Raw genomic sequence first — 18,117 nt, forward strand, 5'->3', positions numbered from 1 at the left:
AGTCGACCCATTGTGCAGTAAAGCTTAGCAGTAGGGCTCTCAAGTATCACGCACTGAGTGTGACATGATGCTTTTCACATTTTTGTCAAGCTCTCCCGCCACACATTGTATTTCTCACGCTGAAAAAAAAATGATATAGATTTCTCTGGCGCACCAGAGCAATGGAAGCGGCAGGTCCATAGGTCTATGTCACTCTTGCCAGCATTTAAAACTTGAGAGCCCTGCTTAGCAGTGACATTGGACAAACAGAGGAACTTGATATGTCTGTGGTAAACCCAAAAGCAGGCACCTCTGATAAAGGAGCTAGCAGGTGTTCACGTAGCTTGTTGTGAATGCCCGGCAGAGCTGTGTCGGTAAAGTAGTGACCAGAAGGCAACCTGATTTCCGATCACATGATCAGATGGGGACATCCCTACCTATTTCACTTTCCATTGTGCCGACCTGACCCTCATCAGTACTGCAGTCATGCTAACTTTGTTAGTTCTCTTTATCAAACATAAGGAATTAATATATCGCCACAACAGTGAAAAAAGACAGATTGAATTAACAGTACAAGCAGGAGACACAAAGTCTTACAGCAAACTCTAATTAGATTAAATTATTCAACGTGCTGTTTTGCTGAAAGGGTTCCACTCGGCATAAGAGGAAAAAGTTCAAACTAAAAGACTGACCAAGCCGATCCCTGACTTTTTGTTAATGCAAATCTTCTCAAATTTCATGATAGGACTTCCAATAGTTGTTAAAGCATTTGATCGCCATAATACAAGTGTCAATCCTCTGGAGAACACGCATCCAGACAAAGCTTCATGAATATCCATCCAGTAGGATCAGAGATATTCAACCAGTGATATGACTGCTACTGTCATTCATATAACCATGCAACTTCTGTCACTAAAATGGTCGACAGACAAACAAATGATCACATGTGTACAACACGTACAGTAGTAATGCAACCCAAAAGTAATGAAGGAATGACAGGAATTCTTCCTGTAAGCCACTCCAGTGTGGTCTTTGTGAGTGAACCATATAAAGTACATACATTATTAATAGAAGTTTGAGTGTGATCTTTTTGAGTGTACAATATAAAGCATATCAATTATCGATAGTTTGTGATAGCTAGTGATTAGCTGCTAATGCTTCCTCTTACCCTATGGATTCTCCTAGATTTGAAGCAAATGCACATGGAGGTCACCAGCAGGTCAGAAGCTACCGGAACTGGAACCCTCCTCTGCTTGGAAATCTTCCTGATGATTTTCTGAGGATCCTGCCACAACAGCTGGACAGCATTAAGGTAAAAATGGCTTCTAACATTTAGCCATATTAGTCTGTTAGCTCCCTCATTTCTGTTGGTAAATTCTTCACATATTCGGTGATGATGTTTTGAGTTTGTTGTGCACACTGTTTTATTTTTCCTGATCCATGTTTTAACTGGTTTCCATTAATTTACATATATTAGCAAAAATGCATTTAACTCATCTTAGACATGTTACATGCAGCGTTGCTAGTTCCCATAAGAACCCACATATTTGCTATCTAAGGCCCTATGATACCCCTTTTTTTTTTTTTTTTTTAAATCTCTCGGCACCTGACACAAACATATTTGCTGTCATTGTTGCCTCACACCCTCAAAAAAAAAAACTAGCAAAGAAACCCTTGTGTACAAAAACCTTTTGCAGTTATTATGCATAATTCTGCACTCATTACTGGCGGCATCATGCTGACATTGTTAACCAGTCTTCCATGCAAAATACTTTCATTAGCGGCTCCAAATCTGGTGTTTGACTGGGTCATTCCACAACCATCTGTTTCTTCTTTTTTCCTGGTGAGAATAGAAACATTTGGTCCCAAAGTGCTTGAAAGATTGTCTTTTTCTCTGGTTGCATTCGTAGTGCAAAAAAAAAAAAGAATATTTTAGGATCATTCTGAATTTTCTTGTCTCATAGGATTCCTGTGAAAGAAGCAGTTACTGTTCTGTTCATGTTAACAGAACTGATTTCACTGAATGATAAATGTCTTTTTTATCTGTTTCACTGAATATTTAAGTTTTTTTTTTTTTTTTTTTTTTTTTTTTTTTTTTTTTTTATTCTGTAAAATTGTATTTCTTCATTACTGTTGCTTTCTTTTTAATGCCTATTTAGTTGCGGTTTAAACTGTGTCCTGATATGCAAAAGGACAGATTAGGCGGCTGTGATTTAGCTCTCAGAGTTGGTAGCTTAATTGATTCGGCTTGAGTTTTTCATGTTTCTTTTTCCCCCCATATCTATCTCATACAAGCATACAATCTCAGCTCATCCTACCCATACCCATACAATGTATCAAACTTTTCAGACCCATCATATTCCAAATACAGTTGTAGGATAACTTTAACTCTGCATTTGCCTGTTGTACTATTAAATTACCTTTAGATGGCTGTACTGTATAGTATTGCATCTGTGCTGCACTAAAGGTGCCCTGGTGATGCCTTTAAAAATTGAAAAAAAAAAAAAGGAAAGAAAAGATGACTGCTGACTGACTCGACTTTAGATTAACTTAAATCCGACTCCGGATCCATTCTTAACATATGGCATTGTTAATCATCTTTTTTTTTTTTTTTTTTTTTTTTTTTTTTTTTAAATCTTTTTAAGTTATTTTTGTTTTTCACAACTTTGTATAATTTTCATCTTAATTTGACCAACAGCCCTGAATGCAAGGGGCATTTGTGGTACTTTTTAAAAAATTTTTTATTTCTTATTTATTTTTTTAAAGCTTCCATTCAAAATTCTCTCAAAAATGCAAAGACTTTTACTAAAAATGATCAATGCCAGTTAAAGTGCCTGTGTAGCTGGTATTAGATATGACTCATTATGAACAACGAACTTGCTTGTCTTTATTTCAACAGAGCTCACAGACCAGTCTATCTCAGCCCTCATCATCATCCACAGTGGCTTCAAGAAATCAGTGGACAGCTCACTCTGGTTCTGAGTGCGGAGCTTCAGCGACCAGAGGAGGTTCAGGTTTGACTACAGGAGCTGCAGAGCAAGATATTAAGCTGAAGCAGTATCTGGAAGACGAGCGCATCGCCCTGTTCCTGCAGAACGAGGAGTTTATGAGAGAGCTGCAGCGTAACCGCGAATTCCTCATCGCATTGGAGAGAGGTATGACTTCATATACTGCACATAGAGACATTCTCAGCATGAGGCTGTTAAATTTCAGTTGGTATTCTTTTGCACACAGGACATTAGTCATCTAAGATGATGCTTTTAAGCTTATGGGATGCTTCACAGTTAGTATTGTGAAATGATCAAGCCCTGATAAATTTGCTGTGTTTAAAGGTTACCTGTGGAGTATTTATTTTATTCCTTGAGACACAAATATATGTGTGGGCAAGCCAGTTTCATAAATAGAATAGAAGAGAAAAATACTTTATTCATCCCCCAATGGGGGAAATTCAAATGAGTCAAGTAGCTCAAAAAATTATTAATATTTACAATGATTGTATATTAACAATAATAATAATACCAATTCTAATAAAAATACTACTACTACTACTAATAATAATAAATGAATAAATACATTTAAAAAAATCATTCAATCAATTTGAGAAAAACTCAACGGTCACTGTTAAAAAGCCTTATGGCTGTGGGAACAAAAGTCAACTAAAGGTCAGCATCACAGTAATATATGGTCCGTGTGCCAGCAAAAGCAGGAAGGATGTCTGCAAGCTCGTGAACTTGGATGTAAATTAATTAATTAATCCCAAAAAATTATCTTTGCAGATGTTTTGTGTGTAAAGAAATATGTTTAGTATATGTAAGAGCTCAAGGAATCGGTTATTTTTCACTATTGGCTGGTTTTTGTTGTAGTTGAATGCTCATGTGACACGAGCAAATAACTGCTTTGGTGATTTATGTTGGTTAAATGATGACGTCACGACTTTGATTGGCTTTACTAGTTGAGCTCAAATACCACTTGTAATGCCCTTTCCCAGTGGGTATTTCTAAGTGGCTGTGCACTTGCTAAAACAGGGTAGGTGGGCTAACAAGTGAAATCCTTTACCCCATCCTGTTGCTCCCAAAGGGAAAGGCTGTGAGCTGTGACGCTGTTTATTTTCTGGTAATGAATCTATTTTCGGACACTTTTTGAGATAATTAGACTACTGTATCATTTGTGAGCGGACTGCCAGCTCCTACAGCTGAACTAAGTAAGCTGTCATTTCCCTTTCAAAAAAGTAAAATCGATCACTCTTCTTATTGGTAGGTTGTTGTTGTTGTTAGTTTCAAAGCCTCTGTGTGAAGGGTTAGGGTTAGGGTCTAAGAAAAGGTGAACTGTACACACCTCAGTACCTTTCCTTACCCAGGATATGTTTGCATGCGGGTGTGTGATTTTTCTCTCTCACTTTGCATGTGTGTAATAACCTGAAATAGTGACTGGGAGCAGTCACTATCTGATCAATTGGCGCATTGGTTATCCGAACCTTCACAGGTCTGGTCATTTTAGCCCATGTACCGCCCAAAAATGTTTGCACTGCCATTGCAACACCATGAAGGTGAAGAGGGAAGCGGAAACAAGTGACATGAAGCAGCTGCAGACCTAAAAGACACTGACAGGCTGTTCATGAGGATGTTTATGTCATGATTATGATTATTATTATTTTTTTGTTGTTGTTTTCATAGAAATAACTATAGTTGAATTTTTTAATAGTATTTCAGTGTTTTTGGCCTTAGCCAATAAATATAAGATTTGATTAAACTCGTCACAGTTTTTTCCTATTAGTGGTCTCAGGTCACCACCTACCTGCTGCAGATCTGACAAACTGGTCCCTTGTAGTGAAGACATATTTGCCTTCAATTTAAAAAAATAAATAATAGAAGAAATTTTTTTTTTAAATGTGCCTACATTTCTTTAGCAAGGCCTACAGTTGAAGACATTTTTCTGCTGATTCCAAGCAGAGGAGAAGCATATTTTACTCTTTTTGCAACACTAACAGACGTGTGCACATCACTCCTGTTCTTAACTCCCTCCATTGGCTTCCTGTCCTTTATAGAATTGATTTTAAACTTTTAATGTTTGTTTTTAAAGCGCTTAACAGCCTCGCCCCATCGTATTTATCTGAGCTTTTAACAGTCTGCAATCCTGGTAGAGCTCTGAGGTCAACAAATCAATTTTTGCTGGAAGTGCCCAGGTCAGAATACAAACCCTGGGGTGGCCGAGCCTTTTGTGTCGCTGCCCCCAGGCTCTGGTCTTATTTCTGACCTGGGCCCCTTCAAATCTAGGCTAAAAACCTACTTATTTAGGATTGCATTTAATACCCAGTAGTATGATGACACTTTTATCTAATTTTATCTTATTTGATTTTGTTGTATTTTATTGTTTTTACTTATTCTTCTCTTTATTTATTACCTGCTGTAAAGCACTTTGGTACACCGTAATGATTGTCTGTAAAGGGCTGTATAAATAAAAATACATTTACATTTACAGTTCAGTATATGCTTTCGAGATAGATAAAAAGAATAATTCTACTTTTTTGAAGGATTAGGTCTGTAGAGAAATTAAAGCAGACGTTTTAAAAATGTCCACACAGAAGTGCCGTGCAGCTAAATCTGTGGCTCTAATGCTGATTGTTTACTGATATTTGCAAATGCATCTAATCTAAGAAATGAAGTTCCTCAACATTTCCAGCCGGTTGCAGCAATTTGGAAGCGGAATGTGTTGAGTGACTTTGGTTTTCCAAGGTATTCCTGAACCTGGCTATGCTGCCCAAGATCACACACACATACAGCAGTTTCTTTGCCTTTTGATGTTCAGAAGGTTTAGAAGTTGAGTTTTCCATCACACTGGAGTTCATCATATCTCGGTTCAGCTCGTCGGTGCTCATAACATCTGCTCTCTGTTTTTAGATCGCTTGAAGTATGAATCAAAGAAATCAAAGTCCAGTCATTCACCCAGCATGGAGAATTCCACAGGTAGATATTACTCATCAAGCTACCTGCCACTGTGTCTTTGTACCACTAAATTCTTTGTAAAGGTCTGTGGGCATCTTTGCATTCACTGTGATATTTGTTGGTGGTGTCACAAATACTAGCTATCAACGTCATGCAATAAATACGTGTGCTAGAATGATTTGACACATATTGCATGTACATTTCCGACAGTGTGCTGTTGTGTCTGTGTGCAGGAGAACAGCACTCTGCACCTCCGGTAGAGCCTGTCTCAGATGATGCCTTGTTCAGAGACAAACTAAAACACATGGGTAAATGTAAGTCAGACTTACAACACTACTACCGTATTTCCTCGAGTAATAGCCGGGCTCCTAATAGTAGCCGGCCTCGTTTTGTAACCGGGTGTTGTGAAAAATCTGAGAAATAGACACCGGCCCCGTTTAGTAGCCGGTGCGTTTTACGACAGACGTGAACGGGCGTACGGCAAACACAGAACTTTAAACATGGCGCCGAAACGAAAGTTCACTGTGGGATTCAAACTTGAGGTGCTTAAATATGCCGCAGAAAACTCAGGTGAACAAACAGCCCGTCACTTCAGCATAGATGCCAGGCAGGTGAGGGCTTGGAAGAAACAAAAAGACGCACTTGTCGATGCGGCGAAACTGATTTCTCCGAGGAGGGCTAGGATTCAAGGCGGCGGGAGGCGCCCTGTCAGTGAGGAGATTGAGGCTACTCTCACTTGCTGGATACACGAACGAAGGAAGAGATATCTGAGACTGAGTCGACGAATGATTCAGTTTAAAGCAGCCGAACTTTTCCACGAGATGTCAGACTGCCGTGATGAAAACTTCAATGCCAGCCGGGGATGGCTTGAGCGTTTCCTGAGGAGAAACAACTTCTCCCTCAGGAAGCGTACAACGCTGGCCCAGAGTGATGCGAGACATTCGATTTCTAAAATCGTTAACTTCATCACCTACGTGAATCACAAAATCGCCGAAAAAAAGTTGAAGGACTCGGATGTCATCGCCATGGACAAGACCGCTTGCTGGTTTGACATGCCCGGTCAAACCACAGTGGACACCGTGGGTGTTAAAAGTGTGACGCTGAAGACGACCGGTGTTCTAAACCACCCAAAAAAAGGGACATGTACTGTAAATTAATTTATGAATTTAATAAATGTACCGTATAAAATTGAGCTTTGTTTTTTTGTTTTAGAATTAAAAAAGAAAAATAGAAGCCTCCCTCAAATAGTAGCCTACCCCTATTAAGAGCCTGGTAAAAAAAAAAAAATAATAAAAAAAAATAGTAACCCCGGCTACTATTCGAGGAAATACGGTATTCTTGCACAAACTACTGTGTTAGGCTTTAAGGTCTTTTGTCTTGTGTGGTTTTATAATCTAAGGTGTCTCCTTCTTCCTCAGCAACAAGAAAGAAGCTGTTTGAAATCGCCAGAGCATTTTCTGAAAAGACAAAGAGGAGAAAGTCAAAAAGAAGGATACTCCTGAAACATCATTCATATCCTTTATTTAACCTTGGCCAAATGGTCATGAGGGATCACTCACCAGTCTGCAAACAATGGTTAGATCTCAAGCTTATCTACATTTCAGCACCTCCTTGGGGAGGATGTTGAACCCCATAATGTCCCACATGTGTTTACTGGTGTGGGATTGTGTATACGAGGGGAAAAAGAGCTGCATGCATGGGATGAGAAGCACTGTATGAGTGATTATGAATGGCTGAAAAAGACACTATATAGGACTTAATCATGATGAAATGATGCTACCGAAGACTGTCCCTCTGTACTCCTCTAGGTGTAAGATCATGCAGTTGAGAAATACAACGTTGAATATTATTTTGAATATGTGAGGCATTGATCTCAGATCTTTAGTATCTTTGTACAGCTGGGATAAAGCCTCGTCTGTCTTTTAAGACTCAACAGTTTAACTGTATAATTAATTAAAGCCTCTGAGTGAGCACAGGTCTGTTGAGATAAAATAGGTGATGAATGTAGGTTTTTGGGCTCTATCTTTTTCTGTGTAATGAGATGGAATCTGTTGGTCAGCAGCTGGACTTCAAACTTTTCAACTCTGGCTGATGGTAGGGGATGTGAGCCTGAGTATTTGTGCACATTAAAGAGTTAATATCCAGCGCCTGCTTTCCCATATCACTATAAAATTCATAAGTGGGCTGCAGCACTTGCCTTCATTAAAAATGGAACTTTCTGTATTTCTTGCTAAGTTTATTACTGCTCCATATCAATGAAACTTCTGACTCTGAGAGAGAAGTTAAGTTTAGCACCACCTAACTCGCATCCTGCTCCTTTCTCATAATCAAAGCATGGCCTGCAGTGATGTGCTGCAAGGCAACTTTGCCAGAAGAAAAACCTGACATCATAGTAAGTGCTTTTCCCTTTTGTATACCATCAGGAGCGAAGCACAGCAAAGATGGCATTTTTACTTTGAGCGAGCTTCATTTCTTACATTTCAGCTGGACAAGCATGTTTCCATGCAGTTAAAAACTTAGGTTTTGGCCAGACCAACACAGTATTTATTTATTTTTTCCCTAATGTCATCTAAATGATCTTGCTGAGACCCTCGGCTCACTCAGTTTAAAGTAGCACCATAGAATCTTTTTGCTCTTTGGTTCCGCCAACAGTTGCAGGCACCACTGTTCTAAAAACAAATCTCTGAGTTAGCCCAACAAATGTATAGCCAGAGGTATGAATTTTTTGTCATTTTGAAGAGGCCACAGAGATGCCAGAGAAAGCTCACTAAAATGTCAAGCATCTGTAAAGCAAAGTGGTGTGTTCTGGGGCTGGCAACCAAAGTCCTGACCTGCAGTCACCCCAGGCGCTTCAGGGCAGTTTCAGGCCTAGGAATGGGCATAACAATCAATGCACTTCACAAATAGTCAGAGGCACATCACTTTAAAATTCACAAACTCTAGTATTGCTTGGAAACTTGACATGAGCAACATTCTTGTCAATGCACACCCAGCATCATAAATGTTGTGGTCTTTGTTTTTTTCTTAACTAAGCTTGTTTTCAGATTGGGGACAGCCAACTCTACAGTCAATCTTCTTGAAGAAGACGAGGGAAGCACCTGTGGTAAGATATGCATGTCACCCACACAATGTCAGCCATTTAGTTTTGTGGCTAACAACAGAACTAACCAGCAACAAAACTAGTTTAAGCAGCCCTCATCCTGCTTCATTCCAACATTTTTCAACAAATAATTCACATGTTCTGGAGAAATTAAGCTAATTACTGACCTATGTTTACGTTTTAATGGAAGGAAAATGAAAACTAAAAAAAACTTTAGAAGATGCTGAACGATTTAAAAACACTGCCCTTTGTCCGAGTCCTTAATATCCTGCAAACCTTTTCAACCCCTTTCAGACATGTGACTGCTGCAGGATGTGTTAGTTTGATTGGTTCCTTGTTACTTCTCTACTTCTCGCAGTCTTGGACTGGGTAGTTTTCAGGTATCTTAACATCATACAAGTCCCAAGTTGTTGCAGTTAACAGCCATACACAGCAGCGATGAGTCCTAATTGGACGTTTAATCCATTTTTCAGATGAATCGAATAGATAATTGAATGCATATCAGTGCTGTCCAAACTTTCCTCCTCCATAGTTTTCTTTAGCATTGTTAGCTGCAGCTAATTTAGCCTTTGTTACCTTTTGAAGTGAACTCATTAAGTTGAGAAGAAGAAACTTTACAGTAGTTAAAAACAGTGTAAGTCTGTCAGAAAGACGAAGGGCAGAATGAAAGGTTGTTAAGTTACATGACAAGTTTTACTTTCTTTTTCCTCTGCTGCTTTGAATTTTTGAGTTGCAGTAGGCAAAAAGCTCATGAGTGCATTACTGCCACCTTATAGATTTGAACTATGTTACTATATGTTATTGCTGGTTTACTTGTACTTAGTTTTATCTCTTTTATTTATTTATTTATTTATTTTTAATTAATTGCAGGTGATTCAGCAAGTAAAGTGAACGTATGCTGCTTTCTAATTGTGGATTCATGCTGATACTTTGCTAGGATGTTAGCTCATTAAATTCTGTAAATGCTGAAAGTTCTGTTCCCTTTTCTATTGGTCCTTCACTTTGTTGTTATAAACAGCAGTGTATATGTTGGATGGCTGTAAAATGGGGTTAGTCCCCCCACAGAACTAAAGGTGGGACCACTGTTGCGGGTGGCCATGGCAGTATTCCAGTGGGAATGAATCCATCTGAAATTAGAAAACAGTCCTTGTCAGGGCATGGTACTGAGGCTAAGAGTCGTGCACAGGACGTGCTGCTCTGTTATTTTTATTTTTATTGCTCTAATTCCCAATCTCGGTGGCCCTTTATAGAGAAAACAAAGAAGTTCAAGTCCAGTTCTGTACTAATCAATCCAGTCAAGCATAATTCAGTATAACTGTATATATAAATGACTTATTTATAAAAAGTACCTGCCTAAAGAAACAAATGGGTCACATTAAAACTTCACATGGATTTAGTCCTGCTTCCTGCAGGGGCCAAAGTGTACAGAGAGGAAAAGTCTTTTGACTGGGACGGACCTCCAGCACAACCCTACTCAGGAAGGGCGGCCATCTTCCTCGACCCGTTGGGGGTTGAGAGAACGTGACAGAGACGAACAAATGCGGAAACACGAGGTTAGGGATGCATGCTACAGGAAAGACAAAAGAAGAAACTCAGAGTTAATGACAGCTGTAATGACCTATACATACTTGGAGAGTAAAGACGGCTGATTTGCTCAGTGCATCATGGGAGATCTGCCAGCAACATAGGCCTGTAGCAGTATACATGGGGGATGGTTCAAGGTCACCTGACCTACTCTCAGCTATAAAGATGAATCAAAATGGAACGTTTTGGGCTTAATCTCTGAGATTGAGTTTACAGCTTTATTGGTAGAGAGTCTTAAAATGTGTGTCTGCACAGACGAGCATACATTTCTACATTAGCTCCTTCTATTTCAGGACATGACCTCAGTGGATTAACTTTTTTTATAGCTAATAAGTCAACATTAATACAACTAACTATGCTCCAAAAGTTTTGTCTGCCTCCACTATGCAGTGTGAGCTTGTTCATCAGAGCTGCTATTAGTTGTGTATGTCCAGCATTTTCGAATACACTTTCTTTGTGTTGGAGCTGCATCTAAAACTATTTTCAATGCTTTTGTTTTATGTCCAGAGGAGGATGGTCAGCTCAGAAAAGCAGACACTCAGGAAGATCCTGAGCAGCGCAATGAGCCGATATCATGGTAAGATACTCCTCGGGTATTTCAGAGGTCCATTTGAAATTGGTCTGGTTTTATGAGGACCGTTTTGCACCTAAAACAGCTGCAATGTCTTATCAAAGGTTATTCAGAAAATGTAGAAAATACTGTGCCTAAATCTCTGCTTAGTGCCAATCTGCATCCAGTTATTCCCAAACGTGTGTATTTGATATTTAGTCTTTATTGAATCCAGCTAGAAGGTGGTGGAGAGAAAACCTGTCCAAATGCTTTGTGAATAGACGGATTCTGCTCTGTTATAATTCAGTAACACTGTGCTGTGATGGAGTTCATTCTTAAGAATGGGGGAATCTCTGATGTTCATCAATTTACATTTACATGAATATATGTAGTAAAAAGAATGAAGAGGGGAAAAAAAGAGCTTGTTCCATCCAGTTTCTATACTACCTTTATCCTCATGAGGGGGCTGGAGCCTATCCCAGTGGGCGAGTGGTGGGGCACAGGCTCATCATTATCACACTAAGACACTTGACACACTTAGTTGTCAGTGATTGTTTGTTGACTCTAAACAGAGGCAGCTTGGATACTTTCTACCACAGAAGTATTCAGATTAAAACAAGTAGTGAAAATGCATAGATCTTAGAGAGGGTTACGGAACAAGCTGTCCTGGTTTACCAACACCGTGTGACTTCAGATGAGGTCATAGCTGTGACTGACCAACCGAGTCTGACATTTAATTACATTTAATTTTGAAAGGGAAGTCGGAGAGGCCTCTATCCCCCAAAGAAGCTGTTTATTTATTTATTTATTTATTTTTTAATCATATTCAGTCATTTGAAGGGACTTGTAAAGTCAAGAAGTATTTATTTATTTATTTGGAATACTCCTGATTGCAAGATAATTCATCAACCTTTTACAATTATTTCCCAGGAAATTACAGACTCTAAATGATCATTTTGAATTCTCATAAAATAACTCATCATTATTGGCCCAGTTTCTGGCTTATAGGTGATCTGTAGTACAAGAAATACAAAGAATTGTGGTGAAAGGATGTTTTTTGAGGGTGTTTTTGGTGTGTTTTTGTAAATACTGGTTTAACAAAGTAGTGGCAGACAATGGCTTCAGAAACATGTGCATACAATCACTGGCAAAATGATGGAATCACCACAGTGGGACGATGTTCGTCCTGCTCTTTTATTTTGGACAATAAATCAAATTGATGTGACACAAAATAATTTTATCTGTTAGCTGAATATTCTGGCTTTGTTAATAATACCTTTTTAATAAAAAAAAAAAAAGGATCAAACTATTCACATTTATTCATCCATTCATTTTCAGAGTTGTCTTTTTTTTTCTGGACACTCTTGTGTAAAGCCCAGCTCTGGAGTGTATGGCTCACAGTGCTCATATGGACAGAGACACCAGTCTCTGCTGTGGAGAGCTCCCCTTCCTTCAGGGTTACCTGGAGTCTCTTTGTTACCTCTCTTATTCATGCCCTTCTTACCTCACCTCTGTCTGTATGTTTTGGTGGATAGCCCTCTTTGGGAAGGTTTGATGTGGGGCCTTATTCTGTGATGATGGATTTTAATGGCGCTCCAAGGGATTTTCAAAGTTTCAGATATTATTTTGTAATGCAAACTCGATATGTACAATATGTTTGGCTTTGTGGTGTTGCATGCTTGGCAGAGCCTCTTGATTAGTGGTGACGCAGGGCTCCATAGCAAAGGGGGTGAATACATATGTAGACATAATTTTTTTTTAATACATTTTTAGAAAGTATCTTTTTTAAAAAGATACTTCACCAATTCTGACTATTTTATGTAGGTCCAGAGAAACAAATCCATTTAAATTAGAGGTTGTAATGCAAAAAAAAAAGAAAAAAGAAAGGTGCCTCGATCAGTGAATACATTCTGCAAGCCACTGTAATTATTATTCCTCTCAGTAAAACTAAAAATGTCCTTCCAGTGCTCCAAGCTGCACATTAGTCTGTCAGTACTTATAAATAAGGTAATAAATAATTTGTTTTAGTCGAGGATTAAAACTCTTCTTCTCAATCTCTTCTTCATTTCAGATTTCCTCATGCTCCACCACATCAACGTTGTCATGGCGATGGCAGCACGGCACATGGGTGGTAGCTGCAGAGCTTCCTGTTCTGACTTGCCCCGCCCTCATGCAAACTAACTGATGTAAGACTCAGTAAGGAGTTGAGCCCTTGCCCTCTTCCTTCCTGAGGAGAGGGACTGGACTGCTCCCACCACTGAGCTGACTGTCTGTAAATGCAATTTCTCTGTATTCTAACTCTTAGTTGATCATATCATTTTAAAAGTACAGGAAATGTTTTGTCCATACTGTACTTAACTGCTTCCTTTAATTCGCCGGGAGGAACACTAGTTTCGTGTTTCTCTCTCCATAAGATCTGTGTTACTTCTCCTTTCCTGTCCCTCAGGCTGGACATTTCAAATCCAAAGTCTGCACATCCACACTAAAGTATATAAAGGTTTTTGAAACCATGGTTTCCTAATCAGATTTCAATATTTTTCTGTTTTCAGATGTCACATGAATCATCTAAATGCATTTCTTACGTGTTTGAATATTGTGGCCATAAAAGCTGTGGCTCCCCAAATGTCCATAGCAGGAATTTTGGGCACACGAGTAAGCAGTCGTTGAGCATTGTCCTAAAGGTGATCATGTGCCAGTTTGGCCTGAATATTACAGTCCATGGTAAGGACCCCTTGTATGAAAGGGTGTTAACTTGTGCACATTTTGGTTGGATTCAGTTGCTCTTTAAATAGTAACTGAACAGTTGTGTGAAAAATCCAAATCAAATGTTTTCAGTTGTACTCGGCAGCCCTGGCTTTCCCCACTCACATATTTATCATGCTATTGTTTCACCTGCAAACCTCTGCAACAGTAACAACTTTGAAGATTAAGTGGGAATGATACCTGGTTTGACTCCAATCTGTGTCATTTTGAAGGTACAATATGTAATCGGAGCAAACCTGTAGCTCCTTGGAAGGGAGGAAGATCAGTAAATGTTTCTATGTTGGAAAGCCAGTAATGAAGGCAGACAAAGGTAAAGTCAAATAGGTATTTTGGTTAGGAAGCCTCCTCGTTACATAACCCAGAAGTTATCTAAGTGGTCACCATAATTGGAGCTGGTTGAATCCTCCAAATGCTGTTCAGCTCAGTTTAATTTTCCATAGGAAATATAAAGCAGATATTATGAGGACAGGAGGGTGAGTGTGAGTAACTAGTGACGAAATATTTTTCCTTTTTGTGTTTTTTGTCTTTCCGTTTTTGAATTCCCAACCTTGTTATAAAAGTATTAATTAGTCTAGTATCTTATAATGTTATACATCTTATACAATGGCCTCAGTGACACAACCTAATAGAAACCGATTAGACAAAGTACCTGATGTGCTTTTTGTGGAATATTCTGTTTTATAAATATATATATTTGTAGTTTCACCAAAGCAAACCTGCATCACAGCTTCAGCCAAGTAAATTTTTATTTTATTTTTTTTTTAAATAAGGCTTTACAAATTTCCCCAACTGTCTTTCTTCTGTCTAACCTTGTGATGTTTGGAAAAAACGTACGGCAGTTTTCTGTCTGACTAGGACGCATGGCACTAGTGCCGGAGGTTTGGCTGAAGAGGCAAACAGCAGAAAGTTTCAACTGGACTTGGGTTGTACCTCAGTCTGTTCATTGCACAGAAGCTCTTCATAGTGCACCCATACAGGATGAAAATGTAGCGTGGAATCCAGTCAAACCAAATCCCAACAGCCTCCTCAGACCTGTGAACTCTTGTATTTTCCAGTACATCTCCTCATCAAGTTTGGGGCTATGGTTTCATGCCTTTTGGGGATGTGTTTGGGGTTTCTGATTCCCCCTCTATATCACGTTGCCATATCTGAGCAAATCGTGTTTGCATCATCTCATACTCTTAAGAGAAATGATGGTTTTGATGTCCACTCACATGACAGGAGGATGTTGACTGTGAGAACTAAAGCCGGTTGGATTGGGCCCAGCCCTTTCTACTGTTCATTCTCATGTGTCGTTGTGAAACTAGCTTGGAAGTTGTCAGAATGAAGTAGCCTGTGGGAGCAGAGGGTCTTCTAAGAAAACAGAGTTGTGTATACTATATAAGTTTACAATGCAAAGCTTTGAAGAAAACTTCCTTATCTGAAGCAGTAGATTCAGATAAATGATTAACGATTTGTAAATCAACTTGTTTTGTATTTTTGTGTATAAAGAGGTTCAGTAAATCTCTGGGGATTATTTAATTTAGTGTTATCGGATTGATTTAGACACCTCGAGTAAATATGCCATTTGCTTTTTATAAGGATGAGCATTGTTGGAATGCCATTGACCTCAGATAAGGAATTTAACCATTGCTGCATTAAATGCTTGCTCAGACCAGTTGCTGCGTATGCATACATTGTAACACTCAGTCAGTCAGTCATGGGTGATATGTGACAAAGCCCCACTTTCAAGCAGCTGTTTCATGAAAATATCCAAATGAAACCACACCTTGCTCATCTGCAAACTGTCTCACCAACCTGGTGGAGCATTTAGAAGCTGGAGCTCAAAGAAGGAAAAGTGGACTTGGCTTCATCAGGTGGACAAAAACAATTCCAAAACATTACTAATGTGGGTCTTTTTGTGCTGGAACAAGCTGCCAAACATCACTGTGATGTTTCATGTCTGCGGTCAACCGTTGACCAAAGCAGGTGTCGGTACAGTTTTGCTAAGTGGACACAAACATGCTGGTCTCGTCCTTTTAAAGAGGAGCGGTCGTGTTGTGAGGCTGGTGTGTTTAAGTGTTCATCCAAAGGTTCGCACTGGATGAAATGGTTACTCGATTTGTATGAAGTCCAGTGTGCACCAGCTTGGATGAACAATGAACTTTAAAGGAAGGTTTGTCATGTCAGAGTACAATGACTCCGTTGAGGAAAAACTTATTTAACTTGCATTTTGGGCCTTTAAATGTGCACATTATCAACATTGGTAACTGTACAGTTAATGGTGTGTAGAAATCACAAATTTCAGTCAGTTTAATGATTACACATATGTACAAACTAGAAAACCAAGTCAGCATGTTGCAGGAAGCATGAACAATGTTACCTCCAACTCTGTAAAACGCCATACTTATCAGTGCTTTCCTTCAGTTCTGAAGTGAGCGGCTTGATGTTTGGTTCTTCTTTCAGAAAGCTAGATGTGTTCTCAGGGAAACCCACAACAGTTACTTTCTTTCATTTTGGTGCTTTTGACACACTTTCCATGTACAAAGTGCCCATGTAAGATACTGTGCAAGTTATTTTCTGAAGCTTGCAGCAACATCACTTTTACATGGAACCAGAGTTGCTTTTTTTCACATGTCAATAATGTGAAGCACCCAGCAATGTGGGAAAAGTAAAACTGTACCTTTGGTTAGGTCTCTGGTCACATATCACCATATTTAGTTTCTTTGAGTTTTTATTTAACCATTCTCTCTAAATAAGCTGTAGAATGCAGAGTGTATGTTGTCTGAAATGCAGCTGCTCATTTAATAGACTTCAACTGTTAAAGCAGCACTGAAAAATCCAATGAGCAGCACAGCGGCCCACTGCCAAACGGGTATGAAATTTGAATATGAAATGTCTACTTTGGGGAAGAGATCCAACATTGTCGATCAAATGATGTGAGGCACAGCCATGCATGGTTAAAAGCATTACTTTGGTCTTGGTTCATATCTTGTCGCAGGACTTGGGGAAAGCGTTGAGATGTAAATATTGCGGGCTCAGTATAGTCTTGTATTTTCATTTAAAGAGGAGACGGACTTGATTCTGATTAGCAAATACTTTTGCTCATCATTCATTGGGCTAATCAAGTTTGAACTCAAGAGCTTCGCATTCTAATAATTTCTTAAAAGTTAAAGTGAAAAGACATTTCGACTTTCCAACAAAGATCGGGGAAAGTTACACACCCATATCCATACACGCATATTCCAATTAATTTGAACTTTCATTTCTGTAGAATATGCAGTTAAGATTTAAGTTAGCTTATCGCATTGTTAAATGCAGTTTAATGGTTTGATTTCTCCACCAACAGATTCCAGATGCCGCATCAATGAGAGCCATTGTAGAAATAATGTCACGAGCTGTGGAATGCATAAGATGTGACCAGCTCTTTAAAGTGATTGAGTTATTTAAACTCATTTATCATCTCAGCACCTGCTATGTGACACCGAGGTGTTGTTTGGGTTTATTGGTGTATACCATGGCTGTATATGAAGTTAAACCAGCCATTGTCCCACAAAACCTGGGGAGACACTTCAGATTGTTTCATATGGACTTCATGTCTGTGTTTTCATTAAAGGCCAAACAATGAGAAAACAATGTTCCCTGTTGGTTTGAAACGCTTTGTATAAGGAACTCCACACCTTTAGCTCCACAGCTTTTAGGGAGATGAGGGTCAGAATTTTCTCTCCAGTTGTGTAACATGTTTAACATTTTTCCTGCATACGTTTCCTTGAAAGGTCTTTATAAGTCATTGAAATATGTGTATTGTTTCTTGTCCCAAATGTTTTTAAATAAAGTAACACAATCATTAAGACATTTTTGTGTTTTTGGGACAGTGATGTTCTGACAGCTGAACCAGTCTGAGGTACCAGCGGGTGATGGGGTAGTCGTTTGTTAATTGCTTAATTAAGTTTGTCAAGACGATGAGGTTAGATTTTACACAAATATCAACAGCCTTATCAACATTGAGCAATTTGGCAAACAATACAAATGCATCTATTTGACTGATCTTGATGACATCACCTGGACATGCTGTTGACAGAAGTGTGCTTAATGCGTAACCATGGTTTAAGGGGCAAATGGAACATTTGTGCACGTCAACTGGTGGATCAAGGCTTTTTATCATGTTTTTATAGGTATTTTAGAGTGTTATTTTAAAGCATGCAGCATCTGTGACTTTT

At 38.9% G+C, this 18,117-nt stretch overlaps 1 protein-coding gene across 2 annotated transcripts in view; it reads left to right on the plus strand.

The window, feature by feature from the left end:
• Positions 1-17,750, plus strand: part of cuedc1b (CUE domain containing 1b) — a 29,308-nt gene extending 11,558 nt beyond the window's left edge. For both annotated transcript variants that reach the window (XM_075474164.1, XM_075474165.1), the window contains exons 4-11: positions 1,165-1,291; positions 2,879-3,134; positions 5,877-5,942; positions 6,155-6,235; positions 7,340-7,433; positions 8,966-9,024; positions 11,113-11,182; positions 13,227-17,750. In XM_075474164.1, coding sequence (XP_075330279.1) covers positions 1,165-1,291; positions 2,879-3,134; positions 5,877-5,942; positions 6,155-6,235; positions 7,340-7,433; positions 8,966-9,024; positions 11,113-11,182; position 13,227 — 754 coding nt within the window. In that variant the 3' untranslated portion in view covers positions 13,228-17,750. The remainder of the gene's footprint in view (positions 1-1,164; positions 1,292-2,878; positions 3,135-5,876; positions 5,943-6,154; positions 6,236-7,339; positions 7,434-8,965; positions 9,025-11,112; positions 11,183-13,226) is intronic.
• The last annotated feature ends 367 nt before the right edge of the window (positions 17,751-18,117 follow it).

This window comes from Odontesthes bonariensis, chromosome 9, assembly GCF_027942865.1.
Source record: "Odontesthes bonariensis isolate fOdoBon6 chromosome 9, fOdoBon6.hap1, whole genome shotgun sequence".
NCBI lineage: Eukaryota > Metazoa > Chordata > Actinopteri > Atheriniformes > Atherinopsidae > Odontesthes > Odontesthes bonariensis.